At 35.0% G+C, this 15,246-nt stretch overlaps 1 protein-coding gene across 12 annotated transcripts in view; it reads left to right on the plus strand.

Annotated features, from left to right (window-relative positions):
* AKAP7 (A-kinase anchoring protein 7) overlaps positions 1-15,246 on the plus strand; it is a 108,575-nt gene that overhangs the window by 17,937 nt on the left and 75,392 nt on the right. For all 12 annotated transcript variants that reach the window (XM_019729389.2, XM_074333590.1, XM_019729379.2 and 9 more), the window contains 3 exons: positions 1,996-2,135; positions 9,026-9,162; positions 13,585-13,745. In XM_019729389.2, coding sequence (XP_019584948.2) covers positions 1,996-2,135; positions 9,026-9,162; positions 13,585-13,745 — 438 coding nt within the window. The remainder of the gene's footprint in view (positions 1-1,995; positions 2,136-9,025; positions 9,163-13,584; positions 13,746-15,246) is intronic.

Genomic DNA, 15,246 nt, shown 5'->3' on the forward strand with positions numbered 1-15,246 from the left:
ATTTTGTGGCTTCTTTTTAAAATTAGTATATGTAGTTGTGTTACTCCGATCAGATGTGCAACCTTTTTTTAAATACCTAAAATTATAAGCAGCTCATCAACATATTGACTTGATTTTCCATATTAAAAAAATTGCATGGGAAATAAAACTCAGTGACATCATATGAAGCAGTACAGACAACACTCACAATATGGATGAGAATGCTGCAAACTATTAGCTGTAGACTTTCTAAAGTTCCAACAAGCTCGCATGTATGAAGAAGCTAATAATTTATATTTCAAATATGTATTCTCTGTGAAGACACATCATTTTAGCCACATTAAAATGTAGTAGTGAAATAGATGCACCAACACACCAGGTGATTTTGTCTTAATTCATAATGATACAGTCAGACTTATAACCCAGGTCACTTTGCTCTTAATTTACCTCTATCTTCTAGGTCTCACAAATATATGTTAGTCCTAGAAATAAAGCATGTCTTTTTCTACAAACCCCTAGTTTCAAATTTTAAACATACTTGACTGTTTTTCGTAGAAGTTAGCATTAAAATACTATTTGTGACATTCATTTAAAAATTGTTTACTAGTGATATTTCAAAGAGCAACAGAATAAGGATGATTATGTCTCTTTGGTTTTGTGTGTAATAGTAACTCCTTATGCAGAACTGCAGTAGAGTAGCAGTTTGATCCAGTAGAAAGGACGCTGGAAGAAATCCAGTAGAAATCGCTATCACACTTAACTCTGTGACATTGAGCAGTTTTGAAAAGTTCTTCTGCTCTTCTATTTCATCACATGTAATACAAGAGGTTTAGTAAGGTCAGGGTTGTCTAGGCAGGCGCACACAAATTATGCTATTGGTTAAGCTTGGATCTTCCCCATGGTCCTTCTCAAGACATTGTGTACAGGGGGTCACTGTGGTTTATTTGAGATGATCCAAAGATGAAACCAATCTCATGGGATTGAATGGAAGGTGAGGTGATTCCTCTCTCCCACTCCTTTGCAAAATCAAGCCTCAGAAAATATTTGTGTTTTTACAAAGTCTCCATGCGGCAGTCTGTTTTGAATAGTAAGCTACTGTTCAAGAAGATACAGCCTGAAAACTCAATTAATGGTAGTTTTGCACGCATATGGAAACTTCTGATCTGTAAAAAGGGAGATAATGGTATTTCCCACTGATTTGGTAATTATTTCTGGGGACTTAGCTTTGTAATTAGAATTGTGGGTATTGGTAAGTGAGTCTGTCAAAGATGACTTTAAAAAGAAGTGTGCTAAGTGCTTCTCAAATGATCTATGGTCCAGGACCTGTTTTGTTTTTTTAAAATTTCCGATTTTCTGCCAACTGATTCTTTTGTAAAAAAAAAGACACCAAAAAACAAAACAAAACAAAAAAATAAAAAATGAATTATTAGAAAAATGATGTAAAAAGTGACCAACAGACTATAAATAAAAATTCAATAGACAAAATTACTTTGCCTAATTTTTGTGAAAGTTTCTAAAGCTGTCTCTTAATTTTTTTCAACAAATAATTTGTAGTGTGACGTTGGCCCCAAACCAAACTTTAAGTGGCACTGCTACAAATGGTTGTATTGTAGGAGTCACAAATATACCTACATGATGGGTGGAAAAATAACCTTTTGTAGTATCACGAAAACTGGCATGGAGGAGAGAATGGTTGTTAGTGAAGTTTTAGATCAGAGGTTAGTACCCTGGCTAGCTTTCCGCTTTTTAAATAAAGTTTTACTGGAACATAGCTATACCTATTCATGTGTGTTTTGTCTACAGCAGACTTGGGTATTTTTGACTGAGACCGTGTGATCTGAAAAGCCTAAAATATATACTGTGATGTCTTTTACAGAAGAGTTTTCCAACTCTTTCGATTTTAAAATGACAGTTATGAATGATTGCTACTAGCAGTGCTTGTTTCTTTTTTACCCTAACTATATTATCTTTGTTTTAATGAATTAGATATATTATTCTTTGACTTTTTTCCTCTAGTCACCGATGTACCTCAAATAAATTTGGAGAGAAGTGAAGGAAATGAATGGCTCAGTAAAGATCAAATAAAGAAGAGGAAAAAAAAGCACAAAGACTATCAACCCAACTATTTCCTATCCATTCCGATCACCAACAAAGAGGTGCTATTTTTTTTTAAACATTTTTGCAATAAAATTATAAATTACATGTAAACTACACTAAATGCTGGTAAGCTCATTTGCTCTCAGTTTTTGAGAGTCTTTGGTGGCATTTTAGCTGGGCCATGCAGAGACTGTGTCTATTTTAAAAAGGGAATATATTTTTTAAAATAATTTTGAAAATATTATTGAAACAATCATATTTAAAACATAATTTTGCAAAACCCACTTGAAAAAGTATTACCAGATGGCATGTCAAGATGCTTTCTAAGCATTTTGTTCACCACAACAGAGGAGCCTTTCAGAAGCTGAGAGCAGTGACCAGGTAGAAAAAGAGAATTCTGAAGTCTGCTGGGAAAATCAACTGGGATATCTTGCTGTTTAGTCTTGTTTATGATGATTGCAACATAATTTGTTAAAAACTTATTGTTGTATCAACTTAATATTTCATGACAGACTTAGTAGAAATCTATTAAACATCTGAAAAAATTAATGTGGTATGAGCAATAGGAAATCAGATCAGCCAATTAGCCCACACTGAGAAACCATTCCTAATATGTGGCTGAGAGAGAAAACTACAGTATAATTAAATGGGCTAGGGCAGGGAGGTAGGAACTGAAATGCCTCACTTCTCTTGAAAACTGAGTGCTTTCACATCTTGGCCCAATTTAAGAGCTCGATCTGAATTGCTGTTTGATTGTGAGTGATAATCTCTTTTACCAGGCACATTTTCAAGTTGCTCTCCCCTTATGTAACGAAAATGTTTCTAGGGAATGCTAATGAATTTTTAAAAATCAAACAAAATTGAAGTCAAAGAAATAAATATCAAAAGAAAAGAAATCTTTTGGGGCATTCTAGGAAATATCTAGTCTGTGAGATATAGTTTAGCCAGGGTGAGAAGATATGTAAAAAGAGAAGTTGTATTACCTAGAAGTACAAGATTTTAGAATTCGATGCAGTAAAGAATCATATTTTGATTATACTAGTACATACTGGTGGGTTGTGAAATAACTGTAAATAGTCCTTAAAAGTGTTTAGTTGATACTAACTTTAATGTAATCAACAAGTATATATTATATTAAACATAGTTGTGAGTTATTTGGATAGGTTTTCTTTGAAATGTAGGATCAGGTGTACATACGGGAACTAGAAGAGAGCAGGAAGTCAAAGCCGCTTAACAGAGCAGGGCCTAAAGAAACTGAATGTGAAACAGGACAAATGACTTCCCCAGAGACATATGATTTCTGATTGTAAGAGACTCCATGTCCCTTATTTTGATTTGTTGCTTAGAGATTGTTCCAGTACAGAGTGGATCAGTCTACACTTCCATAAGTTGCTTTAACTAGGTCCTTCATTTTATCTTCTCCCTTCATACTTCAATTCTTGGCTCTCATTGTAACCTGCCCCACCCCTCCTCGCTTTATCCTGGCTTCTCACCTGTTTCAGTGAAGACTGGTGGAGTGATACGATGTGGTGGGGCAAGGCAGGTGGCGAAGGGACCTACGAGGAACGAGGGAAGAGAAAATTCTGTCTTTCCACCACTTAGTTCAGGATTTGGGCCACAAACGTGAGAGTCAGGAGGGGATGAGAGAAAATCCTGTGCAAGTTAGTCTTTGTTTTTCACCCTGTCAACAGGTGTAGCCTTTGTCTCTGCTTCTCAACTTCTAAAAGGTGTATAGAAAGTGGGAAGGATACATACAGGCTTTGGAGTTCGACAGATCAGCTGGGTCACAAACTCCTCTATGGATATAGATGAGGTTCCCTAATTTCTGTAGTTTCAGTGTTTTCAGGGTGTAAAATGGAGGTGATAATGATTATTTTCTAAACCCAACTTTGGACATGTCACCTCCCTGCTTATATTCCCATTGACATTAGGATAAAGGCAAAGTCTTTACCATATTCTGAAAAGTTCTACATGGTCTTGCCTTCTCCATTTCAGCCACTGTTCCTTCTGCTTGAGCCCCTCTGGCCTTCCCAAAACTTGCCTCTGTCCCCGGGAAAGCCTTCTTTTCTCTGGCTGGGAGTTTTCTTTCTTCTCTTGGTTTTGTTAATGCCAAAATCTCAGCTCAAGCCTCTCCCCTGTGACCACCCTGACTAGGTCATTCCCCACCCCCGTCCCCACCCAGCGGGGGAAAAAAACAACTTTTATAGCGTTCTTTTTGCCATTTGTCATCCTTTCATTTGACATTTGTTAGTTTGTCTTCCTTACAGTTTTTCAGCTCATTCCCATTATCTAGAACTGTGCTTGGCCAAGAGTAGATGCACAAAATACTGTCATTTCAGGGGCAAAGATGTGCTTCTGGCATACTAAGTTATGGACCATTATAAATAATAAATACAATGTTACAAATGTTGGTTTCGTAATATAGGTTCAACAGCAGTTGTTTGTCTTGCAGGAGGTAGGGTGACTTGTACTCCTGGGAATAGGTTTCAAAAGCAAATAACTTAATGTTTCCCTCTCAAGAAATTTGTATGTGACAGAAAACTATATACAAATATAAGGAGGAGAGGTAGGAATGGGATATTAGGAGATACATTTTATATCTTTTGTATGAACACCATTTTTGTTTGCTTGTTTTCAAGTATCTAATGTTAATTTTCTTTTTAAACTACTTATGAGCTGTTGTGGGAAGGCCTGGGAAAAGAAACAGCATTTATAACATTGTTTCAATGGGAGACTCTATTCCAAGTTTCAATTAAGTGACCTGCAAACAAGCTTTTGGAAGCTAGCACACTCACAATGAGTTGTTCTACTTTTGGCCTCTACTTGTTGGCATCTAGTTTTAAAGAAAAAAGTATACAGACTTACATGGATCTTTGATTTTTAAACCTGTTTTTAGACGTTTTGAATTCTTCATTAATGGAAGATCATGATTTCGTATTTAAAAAAATAGAATTGGAAAATAAATTAGAATGGCTACATAAAAATATCCTAATTGCAAGTATATGAAAGTATGTTTTTCCATTACTTGCTATTATACATTAGTTAAAAAGTAAAAATAGACAAGAAAAAATGCAGTTATGAAAAAATCTTAAATGTTTCTTAAGTGGCCAGTTTATATGCTCCCTTGTGAGAAATAATAATATAAGGTAAATCAACACTGAAAAACTGTAAGGGAACAATCAGGAGCTGATTGAAATTAGGAGTGTATTAACTTTTTTTGTAAGTTTTTTTATACTAATGGAAAAATATGATTTTCTTTAGGGGGTTTAAAAGGCAATTGTTACACTCTATCTTTCATCATTTCCTAATGTGAAAAATTGCTGGTTTTAGGAAAATATGAAAGTAGATTTGTGCATTCAGTTTCTGGGAAATGTAATTGTGAAAGCATTTGATTTCGTCACATGTGTTAAGCACTTGGTAGATAAAATACTCCTCCTATTTGAGGATATTTTTTCAGTTTTACTCTAGTTATTACTATATCATCAATTTTCCAAGTTCTTTTCGTAGTTGTAGACAAGCAAGCAAAATAAGAGTATTTGATTTTGAAGAAAACTTAGGTAGCAAATTATAAAAAGATGAGGTCAAAGACGTTTTTCTAATGTGCACTACAGTGTAACATGCACATCAACTTTAAGGCATTTTCTTTGAACTCATATATGCTTTGAGTCAATTAGAAAGCTTAAAAGAGAAAAATAAATTTTCTCACTGAATTATTTCTGGGCATGTAGTATATGGCTTAGTGGTGAGATTCAGTAGATGGGTGTCTCATTTATTCTCTGAACACATAAATTATTCAGTGAGTGAAATATTTAAGAATTTAATAAAGCTTTTATTTTTAAAAGTTTCTTTCAATTTATTTAATATGACTCTAAAGTATTAGATTTTTAAATGTGTATTGTGCAATTCTGCCAATGACTGAGGATTGTGGTGCAAGATAGGTTTAATGGCGTTACGGAATTTTAAACAGTAGCTATAAAAATTCATTTCCTTTGGCCTTTAATGACTTCGGTACTTTTTTTAATGGCATACAGCGAAGACTCTGAAGTATATTTCTTTTTATCTTTTAACAATGTAATTAGGAATAAAAAGCATTTAAAAATCTTAAATTGATACCAAGGAATATATAAATTCATTTGGTGCATCAAAGTATAATTAGAAATATGTTATTTGATTAGATTAACTTTAGAATTTTCATAGGTTTGAGGTTAACCCTGCATTGTAAGTACTGTGTGACTTCAGAGAAATAGTCTTCAAAGTGTTTTACAGTTTGTAATTAGCAACTTTATAAGCTAATAGATAATTCAAAGATATGGATGGTCTAAAACTATTTTACCATGTAGGACATTACACTAAGATGCTGAATATCCAACTAGAAGGAATTTTTGGAGCATTGTCTTGACATATGTAATTAGTATTTTAATTTAGAATGAAAACTAAGTTTTTATGAAAATACAGATACTGTACCGATGAGATGCAAGTAGCAAACCAACAGCTGTGACAACCAAAATGTGTCCAGGTATTGACAAATGTCCCCTGGGAGGCAAAATTGCCCAGGGTAGAGAACCGCTGATTTTAATAAAATTGGCAATGTTACATACCTTATATTAGGCAATGGTATAGAGGTCACAAAATAGTTTGCTATGTATGTAGCTTGTCTGCTGTGATCTTCAACACAACACTAAGTTTGGTGATGCACACTTTATTATTCCTATTTTACAACTGGAGAAACCAAGACTCAGTGAGACTAGGTGATCGCACCTTGGGTTAAAAATCCAGGATTTCTGCAGTTAAAATCCAGGATTTCTGAAGCAGGTCCAGCACCCTTACTTTGGAGCACTCCGTATTATGTAATAAAGTTCTAATCCTGAGCCACTTTTTCATTATCCGTTAAATCAATCACCATTGGTACCAGCTCAGATTTGAAGATGTAATTATACTGTTTTGAGGTGTGACATTTTTGAACACTCATTTCCTTGACACAGGGCTAGGCCCTTTCCATATGAACCTGGACTCTTTTGAGCTGCTTTGTTATTCTTCCCAAAATCCAGTCTTAGTACTTCATTGCACTGGGAAAAAACTCTAAATTTGAAATTTAAAATCATTGCAGAGTAATATAGATTTACACTACAGAGTTTTTTGAGAGTGAGAGTGTGTTCCATTACAGAGTATCCAGTAAGATTTCCTAAAAATCTCCTTTAAATGTCTTTTTTCCCCTCAGTGTTTCGTTTCTTAATTCCATACCAACATCTTTATCCCTCTCCTGTTTCCTCTTGAAAACAAATTCCTTGTAACTCGTACTCCATTGCTCTCCAGCTGCTTCTCCTCCTCCTCACCCCTCCTGCTCTTTCCTTCTAGGTCCTTCCTTCATCTTTTTTCATGCATTGCAATTTATCCTTTTCCCAAGTTCCTTTGTGGTTTTGGATATGTGAACTTGAAGTAATTTTTTTAATCGTCTGTGTTTCAACTTATGTTAACAGAGATAATATGAATATCTACCTGATAGGATTGCAGAGAGGCTTCAGTGAACGAATAACGTGTGTAAAATGCTTACTATAGTACCTAGAACCTAGTGGCACACAATGAAGGTTAGTTACTGCTGTCAGTTCAATATTATTTTTATTAGTACTCAGCACTGTGGTGAGGTGGCAGGGTAGAAGAAATAGGTATTGCCCTTGAGACATTTACAATTTAGTTTTATCTCTGTAGAGTAGAGAAAACTGACCATAAGATCTCTGTGTACTATTATCTTACAAGCATTTTCTTTATCAAGCTGTCAGTATTCTTTCCTTGGGTGTCATAGAAGTGACATAGTATGTTAGGTGTTGCTATGTAAATTCCTACCAGAAAAACACAGGTTGTTTCTTGTGTTGCTCTCTTCCAACCTGCAAGGAATAGGGAAATGCTGAGGTTATTTTGGGTGTAAAGATACATCAGAAGTCAGATCCCCGGACAGCATCTCATGATTTGCCCAGTCACATTCTCAGATAATGGGAACATTGTTCAGGATAAAACAGCCATTCGAGTATTAGAATAGTCTGCTGTGCTCCTGATTCTGTGGTTTCTTATTTCTGCTGTCTTTTTATGGACTCGCCTTCTATTGCCAGCCCCGCTCCCCCCTTTCCTTTTCTCTCTAATTCTGCGGCCTCAGGGCTCCTGTGTTCTTTTCTTTGGGTATTGCTCAGTTTGCTATTTCATATTCAAACTATTTTCTGTTCAACTAGAATTGGATGTAACTGGAAATGGAGAAGGGAAGAGGTATCATTCCTCTCCTTGTTCAGAGGAGGTAGTGAGCGGGGAAGGCTGATGAGGGACCAAGGGTTTCTCTTGGATGGAGACTGTAACTGCTTTTCTAACATACACATTTGGATCTCTTTGCAATGCTGTCTCCATGGGGATGCCCTTCCTCACGTGTCTGGGAAAATGACAGTAGTCATTCCTGTTGAAATTATGGCTGTCCTAAAACATCTTCAAGGTCATGAAGGATGGGTTCTCAGACGCATTCACTAGGAGCCAACTAAATATTACGTCTCACAGAAATGAACTGTTGTCTGCGGGTTTGACCTTTCTGTGGCAAGAATAAAACTACTTTTTAGGAAAGATCATATTTATAGTAAGTCATACTGTATATATTCAAGGACAAGTTTCTGAAAAGATGCATGGCCATTGAAAGTTTTTCTACTCAACTAGTGATCCAGTCTATAAATTAAGCGTGTTAGACTCGATGCTCTTTAGATCAGCAGTGTATGATTTCTAAAACTTACACACCCTGTTAAGCTTTGTAAGTCATCAGGATATTTGAGAACAAGTAGACAATTAAGTACTGTTTGGTTGAAAAATCTTGACATTTCTAATTTTGGTTGCTTATTTTTCTTCTCGATTTACATTTTGCCATAAGGAAATTTTGCTCACCTAATCTCTGTTTTGTGTGCATGTATGTGTGTGTGATTAGGTTACAAGAGGAATTAAGATCCTGCAAAATGCAATAATACAACAAGATAAGCGAATGTCCAAGGCAATGACCAATGATGGTTCCTTTCATGTTACCCTGCTAGTGATGCAGTTGTTAAATGATGATGACATAAACATGTGAGTAATGTGTCTTTGAATATTGTTTCTCAAATGATTGCTTTAATATGAGTAAACATACCCGAACCCAAGAAGGCATTTAAATTCTAAAGAAGTAGTCTTTGTTATAATTTATTCCAGTGGTCAATGTACAGAATTAGCTGTGTAAATATTCTTTCTAATCTAGACTTTTAAGATATGTTTTTGTTACCAAATGGTGGCCCTTGATTACACAGTTGTTTTGCCCATGCTAATTACATAAGCACTTTGGAGTCTGATCATTTAGGTTAGGGTTCTAGGTAAAGACTCTGGAACGATGGCACAGCTGCCTGTTAGTAGCTGCTTGATTGCAGCAAATTCTTTATTTTTTAAGTAAATGGAGAAAATAATAGTACTAGTACACGTAGGAGTTCTTAGTATAGGGTCTGGTACATAGTAGGCACTCGATATTATTAGTGATTAGAGCTGCCATTCCGCTAGGTCAGTGTACAGTTTGGTTTTACCTCACTCGTTCTTAGAGTACCTGTCCACCTCACATCCTATGCCACAGTGGTGCCATGAAGGCTGAGTAGAAGTCATTGTCGTTTTCCAGCCTGGAGTGGAGACACCTTGCTCTGCCCCCAATTCTCTGGCATACTCTGTACGTGTCATCACTCCTTTCGTGTTTCCTCTGCATAGCCCTCTGGATTAAACTCAAGCCTAAGCTCTCCGGAAAACCAAAGCCGGAATGGATTGAAGTTTACTTCTGTTTTCTACCCTGAAATATAGTCTCCTGAGGGAACAAAGAGCAAGGCTTGAATTAAGAAGGGGATGAAGAGAAGGGAAAGTGAAAGGGAGAAAACAATAAATTAGTAACTCAAAATATATATTATGACTCTTGTAGTTATGTCTTTTAAAGAGTAGAACCTCATGTCTTTAGACATCAATCTTCTGATCCACCTGCCCCAACTGGATCTACCCAGGAGCAGGTCTTGTGTGCTGTGCAGTGGCAGCGGTTTGGCTCACTTTAGCTGTTCACTTCACCGGTCAGAAGAAAAAGTAACTATTCTGATGCTCTTAAAAGAAAAGAAGCCAAAGCAGATGTGACACAAGAAGATGAAAGCCTGAGAGAAGAGGAGTGCCCGGTGTATTGTAGAATGGTGTATTAGGGTTCTCCAGAGAAGCAGAACCAAAAGGACTGTATATCTAGATGGATATCTAGATATATTGATATCTTTATATCTCTGTGTCTGTATATCTATATATCTGTCTATGTGAGAGATTTGTTTTCAGCAATTAGCTCAGGTTGTTGTGGGGGCTGGCAAGTCTGAAATCTACAAGGCAATCTAATGTGGCAGGCTGGGGACTCAGGGAAGAGTTGATGAGTTGATGTTGCAATCTCAAGTTCAAAGGCAGTCTAGAGCCAGAATTCCTTCTTCCTTGGAGGATGGCTGTCTTGCCTTAATTTCAAATATTAGTACAATCTTTGGCTCTGAATTCCAGTTTCAGAATTCTGTTTTCTCCATGTGTATACTTTTTACTCATTTTACCATAAATAAGTCTTCTTTGTTTTTGTTTGTTTGTTTGTTTTTTCACTTACACTGTTTTCTGTGTCTATGAGTTTTTGTTTGTATATTTGTCTTGTTGCTTTCAGTTTTATAGCCCACATATGAGTGAAATCATGAATTTTGACTTTTTCTGTCTGACTTATTTCATTTAGCATGATAGTCTCAAGATCTATCCATGTTGTTGCAAATGGCAGTCTTTTCTCTTTTCTTATGGCTGAGTAGCATTCCATTCTTTATATGTACAATATCTAATTCATCCAATCAAGTATCAAAGGATATGTCAGTTATTTCCATGTCTTGGCCACCATGAATAATGCTAAAGGATAGCTTTGCTCCATATATTATTCATGGCTGGTAATTTTTCTCTTTCAATAGTTTGAATATTTGATTCCACTCTCACCTAGCTTGTAGGCTTTCTATTTAAAAGTCTGATGATAATCTAATGGGATTTCCTTTGTAGGTTCTTCTTTTCCCTGGCTGCCTTGAGAATTCTTTGTCATTAATTTTTGACAGTTTTAGTATACTATACCTTGGGGAAGGACTTTTTGGATTGAGATAATTAGGTGTTCTGCTTGCTTCTTGGATTTGAGGATCCAGCTCTTTGCATGGTTTGGGGAAGTTCTTGTCAACCACCTGTTTCAATAATCTCTCTGTTCCCTTTGTCCTGTCTTCTTCTGGTATACCCATCATTCTTATATTGCTCTTTCTGATGAAGTCAGTTCTTGTAGAGTTCCTTCACTTTTCTTTTTTAATTCTCAAGTCTCTCTCTTTTTCCATCTACATCATTTCTATATTTCTGTCTTTGATATCACTAATTATTTGTTTCATCTGATGAGCTGTATTTTCTAAGCTCACTAGTTCATTTTTCATCTCTTTTATTGAGTTCTTCAGCACCAGAATTTCTATTTGTTTTTTCTTTAAGTTTCAATCTCTGGCAAAGTACTTCTTTTGTTTATTGATTTTATTTCTGGGTTCATTAAAAGTGCCTATCTGAGTTTTTTTGTATCTTGTTGAGTTTTTTCAGAACTGTAATCTTGAATTTCTGTCATTTAAATCATATATTTCCATATTTTTAAATTTATTAATCTGGAGATTTTTCAATTTCTTTCTGAGCTGCCTTGTACCTTGCTTAGTCATGGTATTTGATGGATTATGTCTCTGCCTAGGCATTTATAAGAATGAAATATATATATATATATTTTTAATGTCACTTCTCTATTTAGTAGGTTAATAAAAAGAGGACTTTCTTTTGTTTTCCAGTAGGTGGTGCTGCAGCACAAGTTTTTTATTTTCTCTTGCACTGCTCCAGCTTCTGAGGAAAAAAAGTCCTTTCATAAACTGCTCTTAAAAATATATTCTATTTAAAAGAATTTGAAAGTTATTGATACTTACCGTAGACACTATGACTCCTTCTCACTCTGTGATTGATGACATCTCATTAGGACAAATTTATTGATTTACGTTACTAGAGAACTGAAAAACCGCACTGAGTTGAGATCATCCCTATTTCTTTAAAGAAAAATGGGATATAGAATTCACTGTCTCTGAAAAGCTCTAACATTTAGCATGGCTTACTTTTGTATATAGTTACTTTTAAAATCAGTATCTTGAATTCCCCTAATTTATGATAGATGAGCCAGAAGTGGCTGCTGTGTTTTTACAAGCTTTAACTCGTAGCACACAGTGAAGGACAGTGATGCAGTAGGAATGTGTACACTGTCTTTTTGGATGAACATGAATACAGTTAGGAAAGATTGAATTTAGGTTTTTGAATTTGGAGGCATAATGAGCATTGGCATTTCCAGAACTATTTTAAGTATTGGACATTACCTTATGACACAGAATTGAGTCTCAGTATGAAAGCCGTATGTGATGATTCATTAAAAACTTTATATGAAAACTAATTTGAAGATATGAAAGATCTAGAAAAATACCTAAATTTCTTTTCACACATTTGACATGTAATTACTGGTCAACAAATCACTGATCAAGATAATTTAATTTAATGGTGGCTCACCAGAAGGTTTTTTTAAATCCCTTTCCATAATGTAAAAAAACAAAAACACACACACAAAAAAAACCTTATTTCTTTTTTGAGTAATTGCTGCCCTCTAGTGAGATTTAATTTTTTTCCTCATAATAGAGTACTTTACCAAAAGCCTTTTTAAAATGGAAATAACTGATTCTAATTTATAAAATATTCCAAACCTAGTAATGTCTAATTCATTAATAGAGTAAACATTTGTTTTTATAAAGACACATGAAGAACTTGAAACAGAATAGCCCTGTAATGACTGTAGGCTAAACAGATACAACAAACTTGCAACAAACATAGTTGCAGTTGGCAAATACAAACTTGTATTTTTATTGAATCCAAGTATAGTAAATTTTCTTATTATAGAGACTTATATTTTAAGAGATAATGTATATTAAGTTTCAGTAGTGCCTCACAAATAAAAAGTACTGTATAAGTATTAGTACTTTTAACAAGAATCTAGAGCTTTCCACATAATTTAATGTATACTCTTGTAGGTATCAGGTTTTTTTGGACTATATTATCAGTTTTTTGTTTTGTTTTTTTGAAATGTCCATGCAGTTTTTCCTTTGTTAAAAACTTGGTGAAGTATGAAATAATATCTTCTTTCATGTCTTTAATACAATATAAATTATAATTAGGTAAAGATTTAATTCAGTTCTCCCATAGTTTTTGTTTAAAAATTAATATTAGTTTTATTTTAATCACATAGATTAAATTTTGAAAGTGTTTTATGCTTTAAAATAATTAATACACATATCAAAATTTTATCTTTCTAAAGCTGATTACTTTATTTCTTGTTTGCTTTTTAAATATTTTATTACTTAATGTGTTACTGAAAAATATATTATCTCTTGCCAGTGGTATTGATGCTCTTTTGGAATTAAAGCCATGCATAGAAGAAATCCTGCAAGGGAAATATTTGACTTTGCCCTTTCAAGGAATTGACACTTTTGAAAATCAGGTTGGATTTGTGAAGCTGGCAGAAGGAGATCACATGAACCCACTTTTGGAGATAGCAGGTAAAAACAAACAGTAATACACTCATATGAAATCTCATCTGTTGAAGAGCAAATTTTCCCTCAATTTTTGTAGTAGAGATTTGACATCTCTTAACTTGGGGAAGCCAGTCAACCTCACTTTATAAGTGAGCTGCTTCAGCATTTGCTTGTGTAGGTAAATAGCTAAAGAAAAGGCCTGAAAAGTTATCTTGATTCTTCTGAGGAGTATGTTGATTCTGGGCTGTCTGGAAGGGATGGGCTTGGCTTAAGTATTTGTTAGGGCTGTCCTAATTGTAAGTCTGAAGGATCTTAGTGTTAACATGACATTTGACATGTAGTTGGCATTTAATAAACACTTAATGAATGAATAAGAATCACCAGTTGCCCATTCAGAGGCTTGTGGGGACTGTCAGCCCTATTTCAGAGTCAGTAGATGTCAGTTGAGTCAGTAGCATTTTCCTCTGTGCTAATTTTTTCCCCCCTTCTGTGTAGGTACTTCTCGTTAAGCAAAAGGTCCATTGATGATGGTACAAGGTCTCATATCCATTGGAGACAGGTTCCTTTGTGCAGCACAACTTCAAGTGTTAGGGAAGTAGAAGCAGAAAATTGCACAACCTGGATGAGTGACTTTTGAGTCGATGCAGAGATCACAGGTTGGGTGTTAGTCTGCAAACTGTAAACCAGTTTTACTTTCATTTTCATTCATATCATGTGAAGTCATTTTATGTCATCTCATTTCAGGTTCAGTAGTACTTGGTTCATAACACTCTTATCATTGGTCCATGCTTGGTCTCCCTTTCTCTCTCTCTCTCTCTCTCTCTCTCTCTCTCTCTCTCTCATCTGTCTGTCTGTCTATCTATCTATCTTAAATTAATACCACAATCACCTGGGAATCCATCCCCCAAAATGAAAGCTAGGACCTTGGTAGTGATCTAGCCATATTGTCCTTTTCATTAATCCCATCTCTAGCCTTCCTTCATCTAAGCTGGCCATCATCCTGAAGTCAGTGTTCATTTCCTTGTATTCTCTCAAAGTAGATGTATTTTAAATTTGTAGTTAACCTTATGAAAAGGATAGCTGTTGTATGTGATCTTTTGAGACATACTCTTTTACTTAATATTATATTGTTTTTATGCAGTTTTATATTTGCCCATCCAAAAATGCACTTCTTTTTTGGGGTAAGAAGGGCATGAGGATCAGGTTTCATTTCATTGTTGGTTAAGTTTTTCTTTTGTGGAGCAAAACCTATATAAACAAACAAACATGCAAACACTTAAACAATATGTATGAATCAAGTAGAACTTAAAATCATTAGTTGGCCAAGGAGAAGGCAACTCTAACAATTTTGGTGGCAATGCATTTGGGCACTGATGGCCCCAGTTAACAAACTCAATTTGTTCTTTCTGACTGCTGGAGATAATGTTAGATGTAGGTCTATTTTTTTAAAAAACTATTTTAATCCTCATTTTATTTTATTATTATGTTTTAAATTTTATTGGGGAATACTGGGGGACAGTTTGTT

Source organism: Rhinolophus sinicus, linkage group LG05 (assembly GCF_036562045.2).
Source record: "Rhinolophus sinicus isolate RSC01 linkage group LG05, ASM3656204v1, whole genome shotgun sequence".
NCBI lineage: Eukaryota > Metazoa > Chordata > Mammalia > Chiroptera > Rhinolophidae > Rhinolophus > Rhinolophus sinicus.